Source organism: Lissotriton vulgaris, chromosome 2_2, assembly GCF_964263255.1.
Source record: "Lissotriton vulgaris chromosome 2_2, aLisVul1.2, whole genome shotgun sequence".
NCBI classification, from domain to species: Eukaryota; Metazoa; Chordata; class Amphibia; order Caudata; family Salamandridae; genus Lissotriton; species Lissotriton vulgaris.
Genome location: NC_141688.1, coordinates 326043176 through 326066022, shown reverse-complemented (window position 1 = coordinate 326066022; position 22847 = coordinate 326043176). Strand labels below are relative to the sequence as shown.

General features: G+C 48.8%; 1 protein-coding gene across 5 annotated transcripts in view; it reads right to left on the bottom strand.

Annotated features, from left to right (window-relative positions):
* PACSIN3 (protein kinase C and casein kinase substrate in neurons 3) overlaps nt 1–22847 on the bottom strand; it is a 319761-nt gene that overhangs the window by 105232 nt on the left and 191682 nt on the right. For all 5 annotated transcript variants that reach the window (XM_086959721.1, XM_086959717.1, XM_086959718.1 and 2 more), the window contains exon 5: nt 19183–19339. In XM_086959721.1, coding sequence (XP_086815847.1) covers nt 19183–19339 — 157 coding nt within the window. The remainder of the gene's footprint in view (nt 1–19182; nt 19340–22847) is intronic.

Genomic DNA, 22847 nt, shown 5'->3' with positions numbered 1-22847 from the left:
AACCATCTCTGTACGCTCATCAGCCTAGATCAGTGACTCGTCGTGGACCAAACAATCTCTGTACGCCCATCAGCCTAGACCAGTGCCATGGAGCAAACCATCTCTGTATGCCCATCAGCCTAGACCAGTGCCATGGACCAAACCATCTCTGTACGCCCATCAGCCTAGACCAGTGCCATGGACCAAACCATCTCTGTACGCCCATCAGCCTAAACCAGTGACATGCCATGGACCAAACCATCTCTGTACGCCCATCAGCCTAGACCAGTGCCATGGACCAAACCATCTCTGTACGCCCATCAGCCTAGACCAGTGACATGGACCAAACCATCTCTGTACGCCCATCAGCCTAGACCAGTGACTCGTCGTGGACCAAACAATCTCTGTACGCCCATCAGACTAGACCATTGACATGCCATGGACCAAACCATCTCTGTATGCCCATCAGCCTAGACCAGTGCCATGGACCAAACCATCTCTGTATGCCCATCAGCCTAGACCAGTGCCATGGACCAAACCATCTCTGTACGCCCATCAGCCTAGACCAGTGCCATGGACCAAACCATCTCTGTACGCCCATCAGACTAGACCAGTGCCATGGACCAAACCATCTCTGTACGCCCATCAGCCTAGACCAGTGCCATGGACCAAACCATCTCTGTACGCCCATCAGACTAGACCAGTGCCATGGACCAAACCATCTCTGTACGCCCATCAGACTAGACCAGTGCCATGGACCAAACCATCTCTGTACGCCCATCAGCCTAGACCAGTGCCATGGACCAAACCATCTCTGTACGCCCATCAGACTAGACCAGTGCCATGGACCAAACCATCTCTGTACGCCCATCAGACTAGACCAGTGCCATGGACCAAACCATCTCTGTACGCCCATCAGCCTAGACCAGTGCCATGGACCAAACCATCTCTGTACGCCCATCAGACTAGACCAGTGCCATGGACCAAACCATCTCTGTACGCCCATCAGACTAGACCAGTGCCATGGACCAAACCATCTCTGTACGCCCATCAGCCTAGACCAGTGCCATGGACCAAACCATCTCTGTACGCCCATCAGACTAGACCAGTGCCATGGACCAAACCATCTCTGTACGCCCATCAGACTAGACCAGTGCCATGGACCAAACCATCTCTGTACGCCCATCAGCCTAGACCAGTGCCATGGACCAAACCATCTCTGTACGCCCATCAGACTAGACCAGTGCCATGGACCAAACCATCTCTGTACGCCCATCAGACTAGACCAGTGCCATGGACCAAACCATCTCTGTACGCCCATCAGCCTAGACCAGTGCCATGGACCAAACCATCTCTGTACGCCCATCAGACTAGACCAGTGCCATGGACCAAACCATCTCTGTACGCCCATCAGACTAGACCAGTGCCATGGACCAAACCATCTCTGTACGCCCATCAGCCTAGACCAGTGCCATGGACCAAACCATCTCTGTACGCCCATCAGACTAGACCAGTGCCATGGACCAAACCATCTCTGTACGCCCATCAGCCTAGACCAGTGCCATGGACCAAACCATCTCTGTACGCCCATCAGACTAGACCAGTGCCATGGACCAAACCATCTCTGTACGCCCATCAGACTAGACCAGTGCCATGGACCAAACCATCTCTGTACGCCCATCAGCCTAGACCAGTGCCATGGACCAAACCATCTCTGTACGCCCATCAGACTAGACCAGTGCCATGGACCAAACCATCTCTGTACGCCCATCAGCCTAGACCAGTGCCATGGACCAAACCATCTCTGTACGCCCATCAGCCTAGACCAGTGCCATGGAGCAAACCATCTCTGTACGCTCATCAGCCTAGACCAGTGCCATGGAGCAAACCATCTCTGTACGCCCATCAGACTAGACCAGTGCCATGGACCAAACCATCTCTGTACGCCCATCAGACTAGACCAGTGCCATGGACCAAACCATCTCTGTACGCCCATCAGCCTAGACCAGTGCCATGGACCAAACCATCTCTGTACGCCCATCAGCCTAGACCAGTGCCATGGAGCAAACCATCTCTGTACGCTCATCAGCCTAGACCAGTGCCATGGAGCAAACCATCTCTGTACGCCCATCAGACTAGACCAGTGCCATGGACCAAACCATCTCTGTACGCCCATCAGCCTAGACCAGTGCCATGGACCAAACCATCTCTGTACGCCCATCAGCCTAGACCAGTGCCATGGAGCAAACCATCTCTGTACGCTCATCAGCCTAGACCAGTGCCATGGAGCAAACCATCTCTGTACGCCCATCAGACTAGACCAGTGCCATGGACCAAACCATCTCTGTACGCCCATCAGACTAGACCAGTGCCATGGACCAAACCATCTCTGTACGCCCATCAGCCTAGACCAGTGCCATGGAGCAAACCATCTCTGTACGCTCATCAGCCTAGACCAGTGCCATGGACCAAACCATCTCTGTATGCCCATCAGCCTAGACCAGTGCCATGGAGCAAACCATCTCTGTAAGCCCATCAGACTAGACCAGTGCCATGGACCAAACCATCTCTGTACGCCCATCAGCCTAGACCAGTGACATTCCATGGACCAAACCATATATGTACGCCGATCAGCCTAAACCAGTGACATGCCATGGAGCAAACCATCTCTGTACGCCCATCAGACTAGACCAGTGCCATGGACCAAACCATCTCTGTACGCCCATCAGACTAGAGCAAGGAAGGAGGGAGCAAGGACTGTGGCCTGTCGCTTTCAATGTCGTTATATTCCTCAAAGCGAGTACGCTCCTTTATTTCCTTCTACCCGCTTCCGGTTTTGCCAGATATCCACAGAAGAAGGAAATAAAGGACCATACTCGCTTTGAGGAATATAACCACATTGGAAGCGACAGGCCGATTCACAGGCAGACTCACTAATATTTGACCAGCTGGGTCGAAAGTAGATTCAGCGGAGAGAGGAGATAAGAAACAAGATTTCGACAAGCCAGAGAGCCCTGAAGAAGTTGCGGCGATACCGCCTACGACGAAACACGTGTCGGCTGGGTGTAAAGTAATAAAAGACAAAGAAAGAAAAAAAACAAATCCACTCGTCCTTTTGTTTGTGCAATTACTGCTTTATGATTGTAATGTGAATTGATGCGTGTGCATAGGATTGTGCATTAGTTGGACAATTACCCTAGGGTTGAGTATTGTAGGGTTCAGGGTGATTCCGCTCTGTAGAGCACCGCGAGCGAGCAGAGGTGTGGGCTTAATAGCAAGACGTTAATTGTGAGCAGCAAGGAGCTCCTAGTTTTAATTCACCCATGCACAAGATTCAGACTTGTTGCTTCATGCGTAAGCACTGCACGAGACGGCATGTGTTTTCCACCTCTCTGTTCCTTGAGAGCAAGCGCTCCATGTTGCGTCTCTCGTGCTGCCAGCTCTCGTGCGCTTTGCTCCCTGCCAAACTTCCTGTATCCCACTCTGTGTTGCTTGCTCACTTGTGTGCTTCTCCTAACCGTGTCGCTCTTCTCCTGTTTTTCACTTGTGCCCCAACACCTTATTGCTCCCTCCACCTGCTGCTCCACACCCACCATACGTTTCCATTTTGGGGGAGGGTGGGGGGGTGGGAGGTGAGGCCAGGCTGCAAACTAATGCTAGCCCAAGCTGCCTACTTTTTTTTTTGTAATGTTATGTTAAAAATATTTATTGAGCGCATGAGCGCATGTACACCAAGCGGTTTCAATGCGCTAAGAGCAAGGGGGACGCTGCATCGAGGAGACAATTAGCTTATGGATATCCCTGGGAAAACGGCCAGGTCTTAAGCGTTTTCCTGAACTGTGCATAAGGGGTTACCAACCTCACTTCCGCAGGAAGCGAGTTCCAAAATTGTGGGGCCAAGACCGCAATCTGAGCCCCCCATGTTTTTTGCGTTGGAATGAGGGAGTGGTCAACAGGTTTAGATTGGAAGAACGCAGTTCCCGGGAAGGGATATAGTGCTGGATCCTTGAGGAAATAACAGCTGGGCCATTCCCGGCAAGGGCTTTAAAGATGGTACATCCCAGCTTAAAGGTGCAGCGTTTCGCCACCGGAAGCCAATGTAGACTCTTCAAAGGTTTGACATCATCTAGGCTGGCGGATGGTTAACCTGGCCGTGTGGTTTTGCACCAACTGCAAACGGTGTAATTGATACACACATATAATGAGTTGTCGTAATAAATCCATCTCTGATTGGTTAAAAAAAAACGGATGTCTCATCATTTTGTAGGTGCGCATGCATACCAAGGATGCAGCTGTTGTTGATGCCTCATTGTGCTTTAGTTTTATTTAAACTTTTGTTGATGTAAGTATTGCCAAAAGGCATTAGCAAAAGCAATAGGTCACAGAGGCGAGAACGGCTGCCTTTGTGAATGCTTGTTATTTTAAGGGGTTGCACAATCCCATAGACGCGTTCCAGCCTGCAGTCAAGCCCCCAGTGGACCTGTGCTGTCACCAGGCAAGCTTGGGGACCATGGGCCTTGTGCCAGCTCTGAGTTGGCAGACTGCTGCTCAGGAAGGAAGCAGAAGCCACTGGGCACAGGAGTTGTTGGGCAGGGGTACGACTACTACAGCAGGACACAGCTCTTTTCTTAGAACTCCTCAGACCTGGCCTTGCACCACCAAGACCCTACAAAAGACCCCACAAAAGACCCCACAAAAGACCCTACAAAAGACCCCACAAAAGTCCCTACAAAAGACCCCACAAAATGCCCTACAAAAAAACCCACAAAGGCCCTACAAAAAAACCCACAAAGGCCCCAAAAAGACCCTACAAAGATCCCAAAAAGACCATACAAAGATCCCACAAAGACCCCACAAAGACCCTACAAAGACCAAAGACCCTACAAAGACCAAAGACCCTACAAAGACCAAAGACCCTACAAAGACCAAAGACCCTACAAAGACCAAAGACCCTACAAAGACCAAAGACCCTACAAAGACCAAAGACCCTACAAAGACCCCACAAAGACCAAAGACCAAAGACCCTACAAAGACCCTACAAAGACCAAAGACCCTACAAAGACCCCACAAAGACCAAAGACCCTACAAAGACCCTACAAAAACCAAAGACCCTACAAAGACCAAAGACCCCACCAAAGACTCCACCAAAGACAAAATACCCCACAAAGACCCCACCAAAGATCCCACAAAGATCCCACAAAGATCCCACAAAGATCCCACAAAGATCCCACAAAGACCCCACAAAGACCCCACAAAGACCCCACAAAGACCCCACAAAGACCCCACAAAGACCCCACAAAGACCCCACAAAGACCCCACAAAGACCCCACAAAGACCCCACAAAGACCTCACAAAGACCTCACAAAGACCTCACAAAGACCTCACAAAGACCCACAAAGATCCCACAAAGATCCCACAAAGATCCCACAAAGACCCCACCAAAGATCCTACAAAGACTCCACAAAGACCCCACAAAGACCCCACAAAGACCTCACAAAGACCTCACAAAGACCTCACCAAAGATCCTACAAAGGCTCCACAAAGGCCCTACAAAGACCCCACAAAGACCCCACAAAGACCCCACAAAGACCCCACAAAGACCTCACAAAGACCTCACAAAGACCTCACAAAGACCTCACAAAGACCTCACAAAGACCTCACAAAGACCTCACAAAGATCCCACAAAGACCCCACCAAAGATCCTACAAAGACCCCACCAAAGATCCTACAAAGACTCCACAAAGACCCCACAAAGACCCCACAAAGACCTCACAAAGACCTCACAAAGACCTCACCAAAGATCCTACAAAGGCTCCACAAAGGCCCTACAAAGACCCCACAAAGACCCCACAAAGACCCCACAAAGACCAGAGCCCTTCCTTCCTCAGTAAGCTGCTTTGAGCTCCTTCCAGACAGGGTGGGCCGCGTCTGTGCCCCGCATGCAGTGTGTTCATGAGGTGGGTCGGGGGGGGGGGGGGGGGGGCTGGACACAGCCAACCCCACAAGACCATCTCCAGCCTCACCCCCAAAATAAGGGAGAACTCCCCTTCACCGTGGAGGAAACAAGGGTTCATGCCAGTGTCCTGTGGATTCACTTGTCATTCGAGTGCAAGCCCCGCCCCACTTACAAAGAAAGGACCCCTAAATCTATGGCCCCTCCCCCGTAAATAATCAACATTTTAATTTAGGATCCGCCCGTGCATTTCAAGCTCTCAATTCAGGGGTTATAGTTTACATTTCCTGACCATACAAATGCAACTTCACAGCAAGAGACCACTCCACACATTGATCACAGACCTGGAACAAATGAGGTCAGAAAATGAGGTTTTCTTCTTGTTCGAAGCCCTCGCTACAAAATGTCCACGTGATGAAAAAAATAGGAAAACCAGCATTGACAAAGCGAATAGGTCTCGCTTTTGGGACACGTTGTTGTGTAGCGTTTTAGGACCCGAATGTAATTTTCCCGATTCATGCCCTTATATAGGTAAAATTCACGTTGCCCCAATATAGGCATAGAAATCATACCCGTATTTAGACATTGCCCATGCAGTCCAAATACAGGCATGGCTACTTCCACCTGTTCCGATAAGCCACAACGATTTCTTGGAAAGTCGGCTTAAAGCAGTCAGGGACCTCCCCTTGCTTGAATATTGATTTGTCCAAGAACTCATGGAGTTTTCAAAGAACTACCATTCCCTTGGGGTTCTTTGCTGACGTTATTATGCCCGACTTTACGTCAAACTAGGCACCTTTAAGGTATAAATATGCCTTCACTTGCTCTAGCAAGGACACAGTGGTTTGGAGCAGTTCGACTATCTACTTGCTCGACGCAGCTAGCTACAGCAAGTGCCGAAGGAAGCCGACCCTCCAGCTGACGCACTGATCGAGAAGCTGTCCTTTCTCTTGCCGAGAATCCAGCTCCAGTGTTTCCAAGCTCCCCTTGCGGGGTGTTGGGAAATCGAGTCCGAGACAGAGATACGAGACCTCCTTCATTCTAAAACCAAGGTACGGAGCCGATTAGACCCTAAGAGAAATCTTGGATAGATTCTTGGCAAAGAAAACTAAACCTATGCTACACCACACTTCCTTCCTTCCTCGTACTAGACTTAAGTTAGGTACATTGGGGTAGGCGTATTTTAGAAGCACCAGTTGAGTACTTTTAGTTTTGTTATTTATGTATGTTATTTTATGGCTTAGAAACCATACAATGCTCTTACAGTATTATTTCATATTACTGTTTACGCTGTACGCATTATACTTTGCAGTTTGCCTAACGATTGTAGCAGTTCATTTCTTCTGTATGAGAAAGAAGACTGTTCAATAAACCTTTGATTGAAAACGCCCGTCTTTCTATGCACGATTGACTGAGTGAAATACTTACCTATTGTTTCCGCGACTCTAGAGATTTGATTTCTTATTCTTGGGAAACAAAGTTGTCATGTTTATGCGGTTGTCAGAAACTAATCCCTTCTTGTGAATTCGAGAAAGTTTCTAGTGACCTCTGAGCTAGCTGGCACTCACTACGGGGAGAGGTGTGGTGCCGCGGCCAGGGTGACGGATGCTGGAATCTGGGGATCACGGTTCGATCCCCGGCTCCGGCGGCAGGTTTAGCCCAGCACCATGTGACTCTGGGCAACAGCTTGCTTAATCTTCCCGACGACCCCCAGCGCCTAGAGACCCTTAAGGGTGAGTGTTTGCGCTTTACAAATCTGGATTATTATTAAGTTTAGTATATTCGATAGAGACCTAGTCGACCTCAGTCCTACGTCTAATCTATAGCATATACTATTCCAATGCGCAGAGCCTATTGGGAATATAGGAACAACACTACAACGTAGTTAGCCATGTTGAACAACATCTAAGACTTAAAAAAACAAAAACCTTTTAAAAAGCAGCTATATTGCGTTTGCTGCAACATTCTGTAGGCACCCGTAACATGCACGCGTGCACCAAGAATATAGGACTAGCAGTTTATTTAACAAATGTCAGTCCACGGAGGATGAGCAACATGGACGTCCGGTGGTGGGGGGGGAGGGGAGAACACCACGAAGAATGGGGAAGCACCACAGCAGATGGGGAGGAAGGGGAGACGGTGGCAAGCATCACAGCGGACGGGGGAAGAAGGGAGATGGTGGGAAACACCACAGCGAACGAGGGAGTAGGGGAGACGGTGGGAAGCACCACAGCGGACAAGGGAGTAGGGGAGACAGTGGGAAGCACCACAGCGGATCGGGGAGGAGGGGAGATGAGAAAAGCACCACAGCGGATCGGGGAGGAGGGGAGATGAGGGAAGCACCACAGCGGATGGGGAGGAGGGGAGATGAGGGAAGCACCACAGCGGATGAGGGAGTAGGGGAGATGAGAAAAGAACCACAGCGGATGAGGGAGTAGGGGAGATGAGGGAAGCACCACAGCGGATGGGGAGGAAGGGAGATGAGGGAAGCACCACAGCGGACGGGGGAGGAGGGGAGACTGTGGGAAGCACAACAGCGGATGGGGTAGGAGGGGAGATGAGGGAAGCACCACAGCGGATGGGGGAGGAGGGGAGATGAGGGAAGCACCACAGCGGATGGGGGAGGAGGGGAGATGAGGGAAGCACCACAGCGGATGGGGAGGAGGGGAGACGGTGGGAAGCACCACAGCGGATGGGGAGGAGGGGAGACTGTGGGAAGCACAACAGCGGATGGGGGAGGAGGGGAGATGAGGGAAGCACCACAGTGGATGGGGGAGGAGGGGAGATGAGGGAAGCACCACAGCGGATGGGGGAGGAGGGGAGATGAGGGAAGCACCACAGCGGATGGGGAGGAGGGGAGACGGTGGGAAGCACCACAGCGGATGGGGAGGAGGGGAGGCGGTGGGAAGCACCACAGCGGACGGGGGAGGAGGGGAGACTGTGGGAAGCACAACAGCGGATGGGGAGGAGGGGAGGCGGTGGGAAGCACCACAGCGGACGGGGGAGGAGGGGAGACAGTGGGAAGCACCACAGCGGACGGGGAGGAGGGGAGATGAGGGAAGCACCACAGCGGATGGGGGAGGAGGGGAGATGAGGGAAGCACCACAGCGGATGGGGAGGAGGGGAGACGGTGGGAAGTACCACAGCAGACGGGGGAGTAGGGGAGACGGTGGGAAGCACCACAGCGGACAAGGGAGTAGGGGAGACGGTGGGAAGCATCGCAGCGGGCAAGGGAGTAGGGGAGACGGTGGGAAGCATCACAGCGGACAAGGGAGTAGGGGAGACAGTGGGAAGCACCACAGCGGATCGGGGACGAGGGGAGATGAGAAAAGCACCACAGCGGATCGGGAGGAAGGGGAGACGGTGGCAAGCATCACAGCGGACGGGGGAAGAAGGGAGATGGTGGGAAGCACCACAGCGGATGAGGGAGTAGGGGAGACAGTGGGAAGCACCACAGCGGATCGGGGAGGAGGGGAGATGAGAAAAGCACCACAGCGGATCGGGGAGGAGGGGAGATGAGGGAAGCAACACAGCGGATGAGGGAGGAGGGGAGATGAGAAAAGAACCAGAGCGGATGAGGGAGTAGGGGAGATGAGGGAAGCACCACAGCGGATGGGGGAGGAGGGGAGACTGTGGGAAGCACAACAGCGGATGGGGGAGGAGGGGAGATGAGGGAAGCACCACAGCGGGTGAGGGAGGAGGGGAGATGAGAAAAGAACCACAGCGGATGAGGGAGTAGGGGAGATGAGGGGAGCACCACAGCGGATGGGGGAGGAGGGGAGATGAGGGAAGCACCACAGCGGATGGGGAGGAAGGGAGATGAGGGAAGCACCACAGCGGACGGGGGAGGAGGGGAGACTGTGGGAAGCACAACAGCGGATGGGGGAGGAGGGGAGATGAGGGAAGAACCACAGCGGATGAGGGAGTAGGGGAGATGAGGGAAGCACCACAGCGGATGGGGGAGGAGGGGAGATGAGGGAAGCACCACAGCGGATGGGGAGGAAGGGAGATGAGGGAAGCACCACAGCGGACGGGGGAGATGGGGAGATGGTGAGAAGCAACAGGGATAGGGTTGTGGGAGGAGAAACAATGGGGGAGAGAAAGGCATGGGTGGGGGGGCAGAAAGTAACACAGAAGACTGGAGTAGAGAGCATAAGCAAAGTGCCGGAGAGCAATGCAGAGCAGTTGGGGGAGAAGCACAAAGGCGAACAAGCAACAGGGGGATGCGGGGTGGGGAAAAGATGTAACAGCCAAGAGTGACAGGAGGGCATGGGTGGGGAAAGCAACACGGATGGCAGTGTTGGGAAGAAGCAGCGACAGGCAAGTGTGAATGAGGGAACGGGAATACCATGCGGGAGCGAGAGAGAGACGGAAAACACATGCACTCTCATGGTGATACTAAAAAAGAAAAAAAAGAGAGCCTAAGAACCAGGTAATCAAACACATTGTATCGAGGCAATGCTCCATGGGAGGAACTAATGCAAGATTGATGGAAAAGCTATCAAATAAGAAGCAAGAAAATGAGTGTGACAGTAAAGCCGGCCAATGGGAAGTAATGGGTGGACTACAAGTCCCTGTATACGCTCTTGGTAAACTCACAATCTGTCTCGCAGCAGACAGCGCACCGTCTAGCAGGCTTCACCTACACAGCATTTCCTCTCAGTTCAACCCGGGGGAAATGAAAGAAAGGGAGAGGCAAGTGCAGTGCCTACTGTGCAAAAGACATTCTGCACGCCATACCCCTCCAGCATGCTAAGCGCGTCGATGACTGAAATGAGAGCATTGGCGCTATAGCAACAAGTGAATGTAATGACCCCTCCCCAGGGAGAGTAGAAAATTAGTGACGAGGAATGGAAAATTGCTCTTGAAAAAACCTCGACAAGATGCTGAACATTAGCACACACCTGAGCCAGACACCTGAGCCAGACACCTGAGCCAGACAACCCCCTAGCTCCAGTGGAGGGGCGGGAGTCTGTGGTCCAGTCTAGAACAATGTCAACACATGACGCCCAGTGAACCAACGGCTATGTCCAACCGTAGACCCTCAATCCTGAAAATTAGGCCATTCTAGGAAAATCACTTAATTTCCCCGAGCCAACAAAAACAAGCATTGGCATAGCCAATAGGTCTCGCCTTGTGAAGAAACTTCACGTTTACATTTGCTGCATCCTAAATACGAAGTAAATATAAACGTGAAGTCTTATACTTAAGGTCCCAAAGGCAAGACCTATTGGCTATGTTGTAAAGTGCAGTTGTTCAGAGCAGCGATCAGACACCCCCACCAGCACTGCCCCTGCCAGGAAGAGAAAGCGGAAGATCTGCAATGCAGGACTCCATTACCAGTCTGTTACCCTCACAGGTGCACAGCAGCCCCGGGGATGCTGAAAGCCAACTGCCATGTTCCGTCGCACAGCAAGAAGGAACAGAGAAGGAACAGAGTGCAGCTACTCCAGACCCTGGGAAGCAGCCACAGCCTGCAAACTCCGTAACACAGATGCAGACGAAAATAAATTTGGAAACATAAAGGAAGAGGAGAAGAGACGGTCCAAAAACAGAACACAGCCCCTTTACAGGCAGCCGTCCTGCACGGCAAAACACAAACTGTGCGTTCTAGAGCCCCAGAGGCTCTGTATGCCAAAGGCAGACCCCAAAAATAGAACCTTATTCACTTCCTATTATACTGCCAAGGAGGTGCCAGAAGCACAAGCAGCAGCGTCCATAACGCCTGCCAATGCCCATAAGATCCGGGAAGGCAGTCCGATTACAAGAGACCTGCTTAAAGCACAACGGCCAGAGAGAGTGCACCGCAGACCCCGGCCGAGCAATCAACAGCTACCCGAGCAAGATGTAGGCGCAGCAGGACCTCGGCTGAGCAGCCAACCCCGAAAGTCACAACAATGTCCTCGGCTAGAGTCAAGCACCGCAGTCCTCTGACCATGCAGCCTGCTGCACTGCACGCAGACACCGACACATCGTGGGCTCCGGGGGAAATAAAATATAATGTAGTGACGACAGGGCCCTGCTTGCACACATTGCTATGTCAGCATAAGTGTATTAGAAGTTTAAACGCCATTTTGCCACTTTGCAGCGTAAGCACACAACACTACATGTAACTGCTTTTGTAAGTTAGACTTACTCGCATGAGAACGGTCTGTTTTTCACATCCCTAGACTTACATCGCAACCTTAGTCTGTGCACTGCGTGCAGAAGCCTTCAATATCACCATAACAATGTATGCTGTTATTCAGGTTGATCGGCCCCCGCTCTAGGCACAACAATCACACAGCTGCAACTAACTGAAATTCTAGTGCCTTTAATATTGCACTGCATGCATGATTGGGGCACTTGGAAGAAAACTTTTTCCAACGAGAGAGCTTTTCCTGATCCTGTGATGCGATTCACCTCCGATGATCTTGGAGGTATGGGGTTCCCCATTCAAGCCTAAGAGACCTTATATTATTATAAAACTTAGTTCCTAGCGGGGGAGGGTGGTTCATAAGGAGCTATAGGACCTGTTTCCACTATTATAACATGATCTCTCCCTTTGTGTTTTATGGAATTTTAACAATGCTGACTGTTTTATTTTTAATCTTAGGCCTGCTTATGTTAGCCAAAATACTGCATCTTAGAGCACGTCATTAAAATAAACATTTTAAACTTTTCCGTGACTCGGATTACTCACATTGTGGACTGGTATGAGACTAAAAATGAAAGTGTTCTTGATTCCCACCATTCCTGAGAGTAACCTAAGTGGCATGTTCTGGGTTGTCTAATCATTGGTAGCTTCGCTGTAGGGCGGAGAGCTAATGAGACACTGATGCTAGTCGGTTAGGGGTTCTAGGTACTGCGGTGAGTTCTTTGGTAAACCTGAGGTCCTGGTTTCCTGTGCATAGTTCTGTGCATTAGCAGAATCCCTGCAATAACACACACACCGCAGCCCCAAAAGGAATCCCCAACCGCAGTACCCCCACATAACAGCACACAAATCACCTTTTCTGAATCCTCAGGAGGCTCCAGCGATTCAGATAACCAAGCAGGCCCTAGCCGCTCGGATAATCACCCCGGCCAACCTTTTTGAGAAAGGGGAGGCAAACCCAAGAGACGAATCTGGCACCAACACTCGGGGGAATGACAGACCAGGAACAAGCATTATCAATGGGGCCCTTAACCATACTAAATTCCAACACTGTAACCATGGAGACAAACCCCATGTTCAATCTATCTAATTATGTGCGATCCCCTCAGAAATCTCATTACTTAGTAAAGGGCTCTCTTTTGTGATCACTGAGAAAACAAACTTTTTTAATCTCAAAGCGGAATTATTCAATTTTTTTTTTAATTCGCCTCAAACTATTTTTTAATAACCAAGAATACAGCGCACATGATTCTGCTACAGGACTTAGACCACCCTCCACCTTCTACCCCACAAATGGGATAAAGCCCCCTGAATTGATCACTTTTGGAAAACTAATCCTTAACGGTGTACAGGTTCTAAAAAACTCCAAACAATTCACACCCTACAACATTACACTGCAGGAACGTCAAGCCCTTAACACCCTCAAAAATGATACTTCCATTATACTCAAACCAGCAGATAAGGTTGGAGGCATCGTAATACAAGAACGAGTTGATTACGACAGTGAAATTACCAAACAGATCTCTGACGTCAAAACACTAAGAAATTAAACCAAAATCCACTTTATGAGATTCGCAAAACAATAATGCACATCACCACTGAAGGCCATGAACAGGGTTTCCTTACCAAAAAGGAGCTTGAATTTCTCAATGCGGAAAACCCCAGAACCCCGGTCATGTACACACTACCCGAAATACACCAAGATCTCACGAACCCACCAGGGAGACCCATTCGCTCTGGGTGTGGGTCCATCCTGGAACCTATTGGAAGATACATTGATTTTTTTTTTATCAAAGAGTTTGTACCAGGCCAAGATGGCCATGTACGTGACACCATGTACACGATCAACCTGGTGGAAGGACTAACATTTAATGTTACCCCAGATTGGCTGGCCACCCTGGACATATCGTCTCTATATACAAATATCACCCAAAATGAAAGTATCCTAATCACTGAACAACTGTTGGACACAAGACCTCGGCCAGTCGCTGTCCCGACCCCTTTCATGATCTCTCTACTTCGTGTAGCGTTACAGACTAACTATTTTGTTTCCAACGGTCAGTGTTACCAGCAATGCTCTGGCACCAGCACGGGCGCAGCTTTTGCTCCAAACTTAGCAAATATTTACATGAATCATGTTGAACAAACCGATGCACTTAGCAATATGAACCCCCAACGGCCACACATCAAATGTTGGCACAGGTATGAAGATGATATTTTTCTTCTTTGGAGCAGCAGCGAAGAGGATTTCCATCAATTCGTTACCTACCTCAATAAAATCCAAACACATTTGACATTTATTGCCACTTCACACAAATCATCAATAGCCTTTCTAGACCTCAACATCCAACATACAGAAGGCAAACTATACACGTCCCTTCACAGAAAGCCCACCGAGAGAAACACTTTATTATCCTACAAAAGCCATCATCCTAGAGTCTTAAGAGACGGACTACCATGTGGGCAGTTCTGGCGAGTATGCAGAAATTGTGTTAGAAAGGAGGATTACCTCAAATAAGCAGAAACACTCAAAACCAAGTTAATTTCTAGAGGGTACCCAAACAGAATTGTCAGAAGATTTCTAAAACAAGCTTGGTATTGCCCGAGAGAGGAATTGCAGGTCACAAGACCCAAGAAACAAGTCAACAAAATTGCCTGTGTAACTACCTTTGGTGTGCACACCAACAAAATCTGCAACCTTATTACCGAACACCGACTCCTCCATTGAAGTGCCATTATTTGCATGCAAAAGGGCAAAAAACCTGAAGGACCATCTGGTCAGATCCTCCACAGAGACCACAAGAAAGAAAGGAGGCACCCTTGAATCTACGTGGGGTCTCCCACCAGTGTTAGGCCACCACAAATGTGGAAACTGTGTTGCGTGTCCCTATACGGAAAGCACTACCACATTCAAAACACAAGAACTACAACCATGCCCTAGACTTTTTCTCAAATTGCAACACACGCAACGTTGTGTACTGTATCCGGTGTCCCTGTAGACTTCCGTACATTGGACAGACACAGCAACCTGTGAAAGCTAGAATAGGCCAACACCGCAGACGCATAAGACGTTTAGTGACAACAGCACCCTTGGTCTCACATTTCATTGAGAAAAATCACACAGCTGATGAGATCAAGTGGCAGGTGATTGACATTGCCAAAATCCCAGAAAGAGGTGGTGACATTGCTCAAATCCTCCAATGCCATTGGATAGACAAAATTGACTCAATCAATCAAGGTCTGAACTCGGCAGAGGAATGGCGCGGTTTCGTCGCCACGCTCACGCATTAAGTACAATACTGGTCACGTGATATCAGGGTGATGGTGGCCTTCCTCGATACTTGTTTTCTGTCTGATAAACTATAACAGATGTAACAACGTATGCAATCACCACATCTGCACTCACATGTTGACACACACAGTGAAGTTCCTATCCTACCAAGCATTTTCACGAGACCTCCATACACTACCGAGCTGCCGCCACAAGGGCACCACATGAAAAATGCGCACTGTAATCATGCTAATGTCTCTGTAAACTGAGCATCATCGCCACACCTGTTTGTATTAAATAGTTGCCGCCAATGTTACAAGTGACATCTCTCCCTAAATTTGTAGAATGCATTGATGTCGATAATTGTGATTCAGAATGCCGCCATAATGTTACTACATGGAAATGCACCCTGTAATAATGTCTTGTTACACCAAGCATCGCCGCAGTGCCTTTATGTATTGCCTAGTTGCCGCCAGAATGTTATAAGTGGCATTTCTCACTGAATATGCAGATTGCACTGATGTTGATAACTGTGATGCATGCCTGCACTCACTGTACATCATTTATTGATACCATGTCCGGGCACGACCGGTTTGAGCGCTCCGTGTTCCGCGTCATGTTTCACAGCTTGATCTTGGGCAATTGCCCTCACCTTCACCACCCGCTCCACAGTCATCAGGCCCCTCCCCCCGAGGGCCCACAGAAGATCCACTCCATTCACACCCGTACCCTCGCCCGCGGTCACATCCATCATCTTTTAAGTGCGCACGCTCTACTGTATATACGGCTCTCCCTCGAGGACGCCGGAGCAGATGGATCATATCGGACGCTCGTGGCCATCATTAGGTCAGCCCCACGCCGAGAGATTCCGTCTCTTCCTTTCGATGCATTTTCTAATTGAAATCCCCTTGACACAGGTATTCTCCTTGGTAATGCTCGAACCATTGTGGGCTAGACTAACTTCCAGTACTTCGGATCCATTGACACTGTCCACACGTCATCACGCCCCACCTGAACTGCGCCCCAGTATTGACCATCCATTGCCTACTCACAAGTACCAGTGGTAAGTTACCTTTTGCAGTGACTACCGATATAACATGGGTCACTGCGAGTATTTTTGCTTCACTTTTCACGCACAGGGGTGACAGCACACCACACGTGACCTTCATTCAAATAACCAGGTATAAACCGCCCCCTTCTTAGCGGTCTACTTCCGTTGCCTGGGCATTCCCATTGGTCCAGTCCTCACCCATTTTTATCTTATCCTTCAGATGTCCCCCAACCTTTGGTCCTGATGAGACCCTTTATTCGCAACTGGGTCGAAACGCTGTCGACCATTAAAGGAAACCTAACCTTGCAAACAGCACTTATGATTGTGTAAAGTGTCTGTGTATTTCTCTTGTATATATTCACAATGGTCGCTTTCCTTGAAATAATAATTGCACAGAAACCTTGTAAATACGGTCGCCAGTAATCACTCAATTGTCCTTTTTGGTTCTTCATAGAGAACCAGAGGTCCTGCCTCCTCATCCTTCTTGATCTCTCCTCAGCATTTGATACGGTCAAACACGAGAATCTACTGGAGCTGTTAAACAACAGAATGGGCATATCCGGGACTGTTCTCAAATGGTTCACTTCCTTTCTGCACAACCGGTCTCAGAAGTTCAAGATCAACAACGCATTGTCTTCACCTGTGCCTGTAACACTAGGCGTCCCGCAAGGCTCCTCCCTATCCCCCACATTGTTCAACCTTGTCATGGAACAACTTGCTTCAAGCATCAAATGTACACTTCCATATGTACGCCGACGACACTCAGCTCTACCTCAAGCTTCAATCCCCTGAAGACATCAAACTTTTGAATGCCACACTAAGAAACACACAAACATGGCTGGCCGACAATCACCTTAAACTAAATGCTCTGAAAACTGAGTTCCTTCTGATCTCACCTCCTGCGAAAAAGGCCATCACCCAAACCTGGCTCAATCATCTAACCGCACTAAATGTCCAGCCCACCATCGTAGACTCGGCGAAATCCCTTGGCATCACACTTGACTCCAATCTCGACATGCAGCAGCATATTAGCAAAGCAACTAAAGGAGCCAACTTCCAAATCAACACGCTGAGAAAACTCAAACCCTTCTTACCACCCAAGGACTTCCAAACTGCTGTACAAGCCCTAGTCATTCCTCGCATAGACTACGGAATTGTGGCTCTCAGCGGGCTCCCCCTAACAACAACGGCGCCCCTACGAGCCTCCTTGAACGCGGCCGCAAAGCTCATCACTGGTTCAAGAAAACACTCGCACATATCCCCTGACCTAAAAGCCCTGAACTGGCTGCCGTTTGAAACCAGAGTTCAGCTGAAAATTGCCTGTATGACACACTCGGCCGTACACCACAAGTCACCCGACTACCTCACTCACAAACTGACTATATCAGGAGGCTCGAGATCCAACAGAAGCACAAAGAATCTCCTCCTGAAACCTCGTAGATTCCAGAAGGAAAAAACATACAAACGCTCCTTCTCTGGAATGGCACCTAGGATCTGGAATGCACTAGAAACTAGGCTTATCCCCTCCTCTGTACTCTTCAAGAAAGAGGTAACAGCCATCCTTATGGCTAAGTTCACCTGAACCCTATTTCTACTGGAACAATGACGGTACATGGCTCCTATATTATCGGCTACCTGAATGCTTATCTATGTTAGACTCTTTTATGACTCCTACTGGATCAAAATCATTGCACGGATGCTATATTATTGGTTTCCAGATTGTTTATTAGGGCAGTACACTATGACTTGAGTGCTTTACTAACTTGCAATTCACTCACTACTGACTACTATTCTGTTTACAACAGTGTGGTTACTCACCCTCTGGGGTGCTATAATCTTATTCGAGTCGACACTGGACGGCTTCTATAATATTGTTTCTTGATTGTTATTAGTGTGCATACTCTAGTGCGATTAATACCCTATTTTGCAACTCACTCACTACCGAATTTTATACTGTTTTCAACAGTTTGTTTATCCAACCTACTGTTTCTGTAAAGCGCTCTGATATCTGCAAAGATCTTGATCGCGCTATATAAAACTTTAAAAATAAATAAATAAATAAAATACACTAGGGGACACTTTTGCACTGTGAAACTCCAGTAAATGAACATATCTTGATTTATGTTTGTAAATACAATTGCATTGTCAAAAATCCTTCGCTGCGAGCCTCCTTTTCTCTCTTTGACATGCCCCATAACCCGGGTTTATTATCGCTATTATGCTTTATTGTTACTATACCAAGTAATCATATCACTCCACTGGAACCGCTGTTTCCTATATAAAGCCGAAAATACAGGGCAGCCCAGGCGCGAGAGCATGTGTGAAACAGGTTTGGCAATGAAGCAACATCCATACCGGCTGGAGGTAGGCACCGATAATGAAAAACATATGGGCCCCTGCGCACCTGTAGAAGCGAAGTACGTGTCTGGCATTTCGCTTGCGGGAACGAGCAGCAAGGCGCGATAATTGCTAACAGATGGCGCTGCTGCTCGCTCCAGCAAGGGAAACACCAAACGTGCATGAGTGCAATAGAGAGCAGTGCAAACATGCATGAATTTTAACAAAAGTGCTGAGCGATGCCAAGAGGTCTCTCTAAGCAGCGATTGCACGCTGCATAGGCGAGACCTAATGAATGTGTCCTCATGTAATGCAACTGGTGCTATGTAAAGCGCTCTGATATCCGATTTGGGTCAAGTTGGCGCTTTATAAAACTCTAAGAAAATAAAAAATTATGAGACAGGAACCCTGCCGAACCATCCAAACCACCCTCTTGCCCTGGGCATCGGGCTCACCTTTTTCCACTGTCGTCCTCCACTTGCGTGACCAGTCTGACAGCTGCTGCGCATAGCTCCTCTCTATCTTGGCACGTTCTTGGAAGCAGGAGACCAGCTCGTTGCACAGTTTGTTACCATCATTGATCCGTTTCACCGTGTGACGGTAGTTGCCAGCCTAGAAAGGGCAAAGTGGTAAAGAAGGTCATCCTGAGGTGGAAATCTTGCAACCCCTTCTGTGCCACGTCCAGGCTCCTGGTGGACATCAACCAGAGGAGACCGAGGGGCTCCCTGGGTACCTGTGAGAAAAGTCTCAGGTCCCATGATCTGGCGCACGCCAACCAGAGGAGCAAGTGATCTGGTGCACTCTAACCAAGAGGGTGCCACCTGTGTCCCGGTCTAGTAGATAATTACTACCTGTGTCCCCATAGTTACTACCTGTGTCCCCATAGTTACTACCTGTGTCCCCATAGTTACTACCTGTGTCCCCATAGTTACTACCTGTGTCCCGATAGTTACTACCAGTGACCCCATAGTTACTACCTGTGTCCCCATAGTTACTACCTGTGTCCCAATAGTTACTACCTGTGTCTCGATAGTTACTACCTGTGTCCCCATAGTTACTACCTGTGTCCCCATAGTTACTACCTGTGTCCCCATAGTTACTACCTGTGTCCCCATAGTTACTACCTGTGTCCCCATAGTTACTACCTGTGTCCCAATAGTTACTACCAGTGTCCCAATAGTTACTACCAGTGTCCCAATAGTTACTGCCAGTGTCCCAATAGTTACTGCCAGTGTCCCAATAGTTACTACCAGTGTCCCAATAGTTACTACCAGTGTCCCAATAGTTACTACCAGTGTCCCAATAGTTACTACCAGTGTCCCAATAGTTACTACCAGTGTCTCAATAGTTACTACCCGTGTCCCTGTCTAGTAGATAGTTACTACCTGTGTCCCTGTCTAGTAGATGGTTACTACTGGTGTCCCGATAGTTACTACCAGTGTCCCAATAGTTACTACCAGTGTCCCAATAGTTACTACCAGTGTCCCAATAGTTACTACCAGTGTCCCAATAGTTACTACCAGTGTCCCAATAGTTACTACCAGTGTCCCAATAGTTACTACCAGTGTCCCAATAGTTACTACCAGTGTCCCAATAGTTACTACCAGTGTCCCAATAGTTACTACCAGTGTCCCAATAGTTACTACCTGTGTCCCAATAGTTACTACCTGTGTCCCTGTCTAGTAGATAGTTACTACCTGTGTCCCGATAGTTACTACCTGTGTCCTGATAGTTACTACCTGTGTCCCGATAGTTACTACCTGTGTCCCGATAGTTACTACCTGTGTCCCGATAGTTACTACCTGTGTCCCGATAGTTACTACCTGTGTCCCGATAGTTACTACCTGTGTCCCGATAGTTACTACCTGTGTCCCGATAGTTACTACCTGTGTCTCGATAGTTACTACCTGTGTCCCGATAGTTACTACCTGTGTCCCAATAGTTACTACCTGTGTCCCGATAGTTACTACCTGTGTCCCAATAGTTACTACCTGTGTCCCAATAGTTACTACCTGTGTCCCTGTCTAGTAGATAGTTACTACCTGTGTCCCGATAGCTACTACCTGTGTCTCGATAGTTACTACCTGTGTCCCGATAGTTACTACCTGTCTCCCGATAGTTACTACCTGTGTCCCAATAGTTACTACCTGTGTCCCAATAGTTACCTGTGTCCCAATAGTTACTACCTGTGTCCCAATAGTTACTACCTGTGTCCCGATAGTTACTACCTGTGTCCCTGTCTAGTAGATAGTTACTACCTGTGTCCCGATAGTTACTACCTGTGTCCTGATAGTTACTACCTGTGTCCCGATAGTTACTACCTGTGTCCCGATAGTTACTACCTGTGTCCCGATAGTTACTACCTGTGTCCCGATAGTTACTACCTGTGTCCCGATAGTTACTACCTGTGTCCCGATAGTTACTACCTGTGTCCCGATAGTTACTACCTGTGTCCCGATAGTTACTACCTGTGTCTCGATAGTTACTACCTGTGTCCCGATAGTTACTACCTGTGTCCCAATAGTTACTACCTGTGTCCCGATAGTTACTACCTGTGTCCCAATAGTTACTACCTGTGTCCCAATAGTTACTACCTGTGTCCCAATAGTTACTACCTGTGTCCCTGTCTAGTAGATAGTTACTACCTGTGTCCCGATAGTTTCTACCTGTGTCTCGATAGTTACTACCTGTGTCCCGATAGTTACTACCTGTGTCCCGATAGTTACTACCTGTGTCTCGATAGTTACTACCTGTGTCCCGATAGTTACTACCTGTGTCCCGATAGTTACTACCTGTGTCTCGATAGTTACTACCTGTAACCCAATCGTTACTACCTGTGTCCCAATAGTTACTACTTGTGTCCCAAAAGTTACTACCTGTGTCCCAATATTTACTACCTGTGTCCCAATATTTACTACCTGTGTCCCAATACTTACTACCTGTGTCCCAATACTTACTACCTGTGTCCCTGTCTAGTATATGGTTACTACCCGTGTCCCTGTCTAGTAGATGGTTACTACCGGTGTCCCGATAGTTACTACCTGTGTCCCGATAGTTACTACCTGTGTCCCGATAGTTACTACCTGTGTCCCGATAGTTACTACCTGTGTCCCGATAGTTACTACCTGTGTCCCGATAGTTACTACCTGTGTCCCGATAGTTACTACCTGTGTCCCGATAGTTACTACCTGTGTCCCGATAGTTACTACCTGTGTCCCGATAGTTACTACCTGTGTCCCGATAGTTACTACCTGTGTCCCGATAGTTACTACCTGTGTCCCGATAGTTACTACCTGTGTCTCGATAGTTACTACCTGTGTCTCGATAGTTACTACCTGTGTCCCGATAGTTACTACCTGTCTCCCGATAGTTACTACCTGTGTCCCGATAGTTACTACCTGTGTCCTGATAATTACTACCTATGTCCTGATAATTACTACCTGTGTCCCGATAATTACTACCTGTGTCCCGGTCTAGGATATGGTACTAACTGTGTCCCTGTCTAGTAGATAGTTACTACCCGAGTCCCTGTCTAGTAGATAGTTACTACCCGCGTCCCTGTCTAGTAGATAGTTACTATACTATGGCTGACCTGCTCCAAATCACTATTGCCTACTAGCTGTCCGCTATTTCTCAATCAACACAAACCTAGGTATGTTGTAAATGCCCCAACCTTTAATTTTATTCAATTTTCCCAAATAACCATGCTCCATCTTGAAATCCTCACTGTGTCGATTTAAGTCTACAATCCTGCATAGGATTTTTACTTCTGACCTCATCAGTAGGGCTTGCACATTGATTTCGCCAAATCGTGAAACACTGCATTATTTTCACGCACGTCATTTTGAAAAAGGATTATTCAACATTTGAACTGGTGATAAGCAATATAAAAGCACAGCCATCCTTGGGAGCACGCGTCAGTGTGAGGGAGCGATAGGAAACTAGAGATGAGAAACCGCATGAAGTGTGCAAAGAAGGACGTGTAAGGGAGGTTGTGGGCGTGAGAAGGGCACGAAAGGGGATTTGGGAGGGAAAGCAGGATTTAAGAAGAGAACGCAGTATGCTTGTGAGGAGTGTTTCATGAAAAGTGGGTGTGTGCGGGGCAGAAAAGAGGATCTTT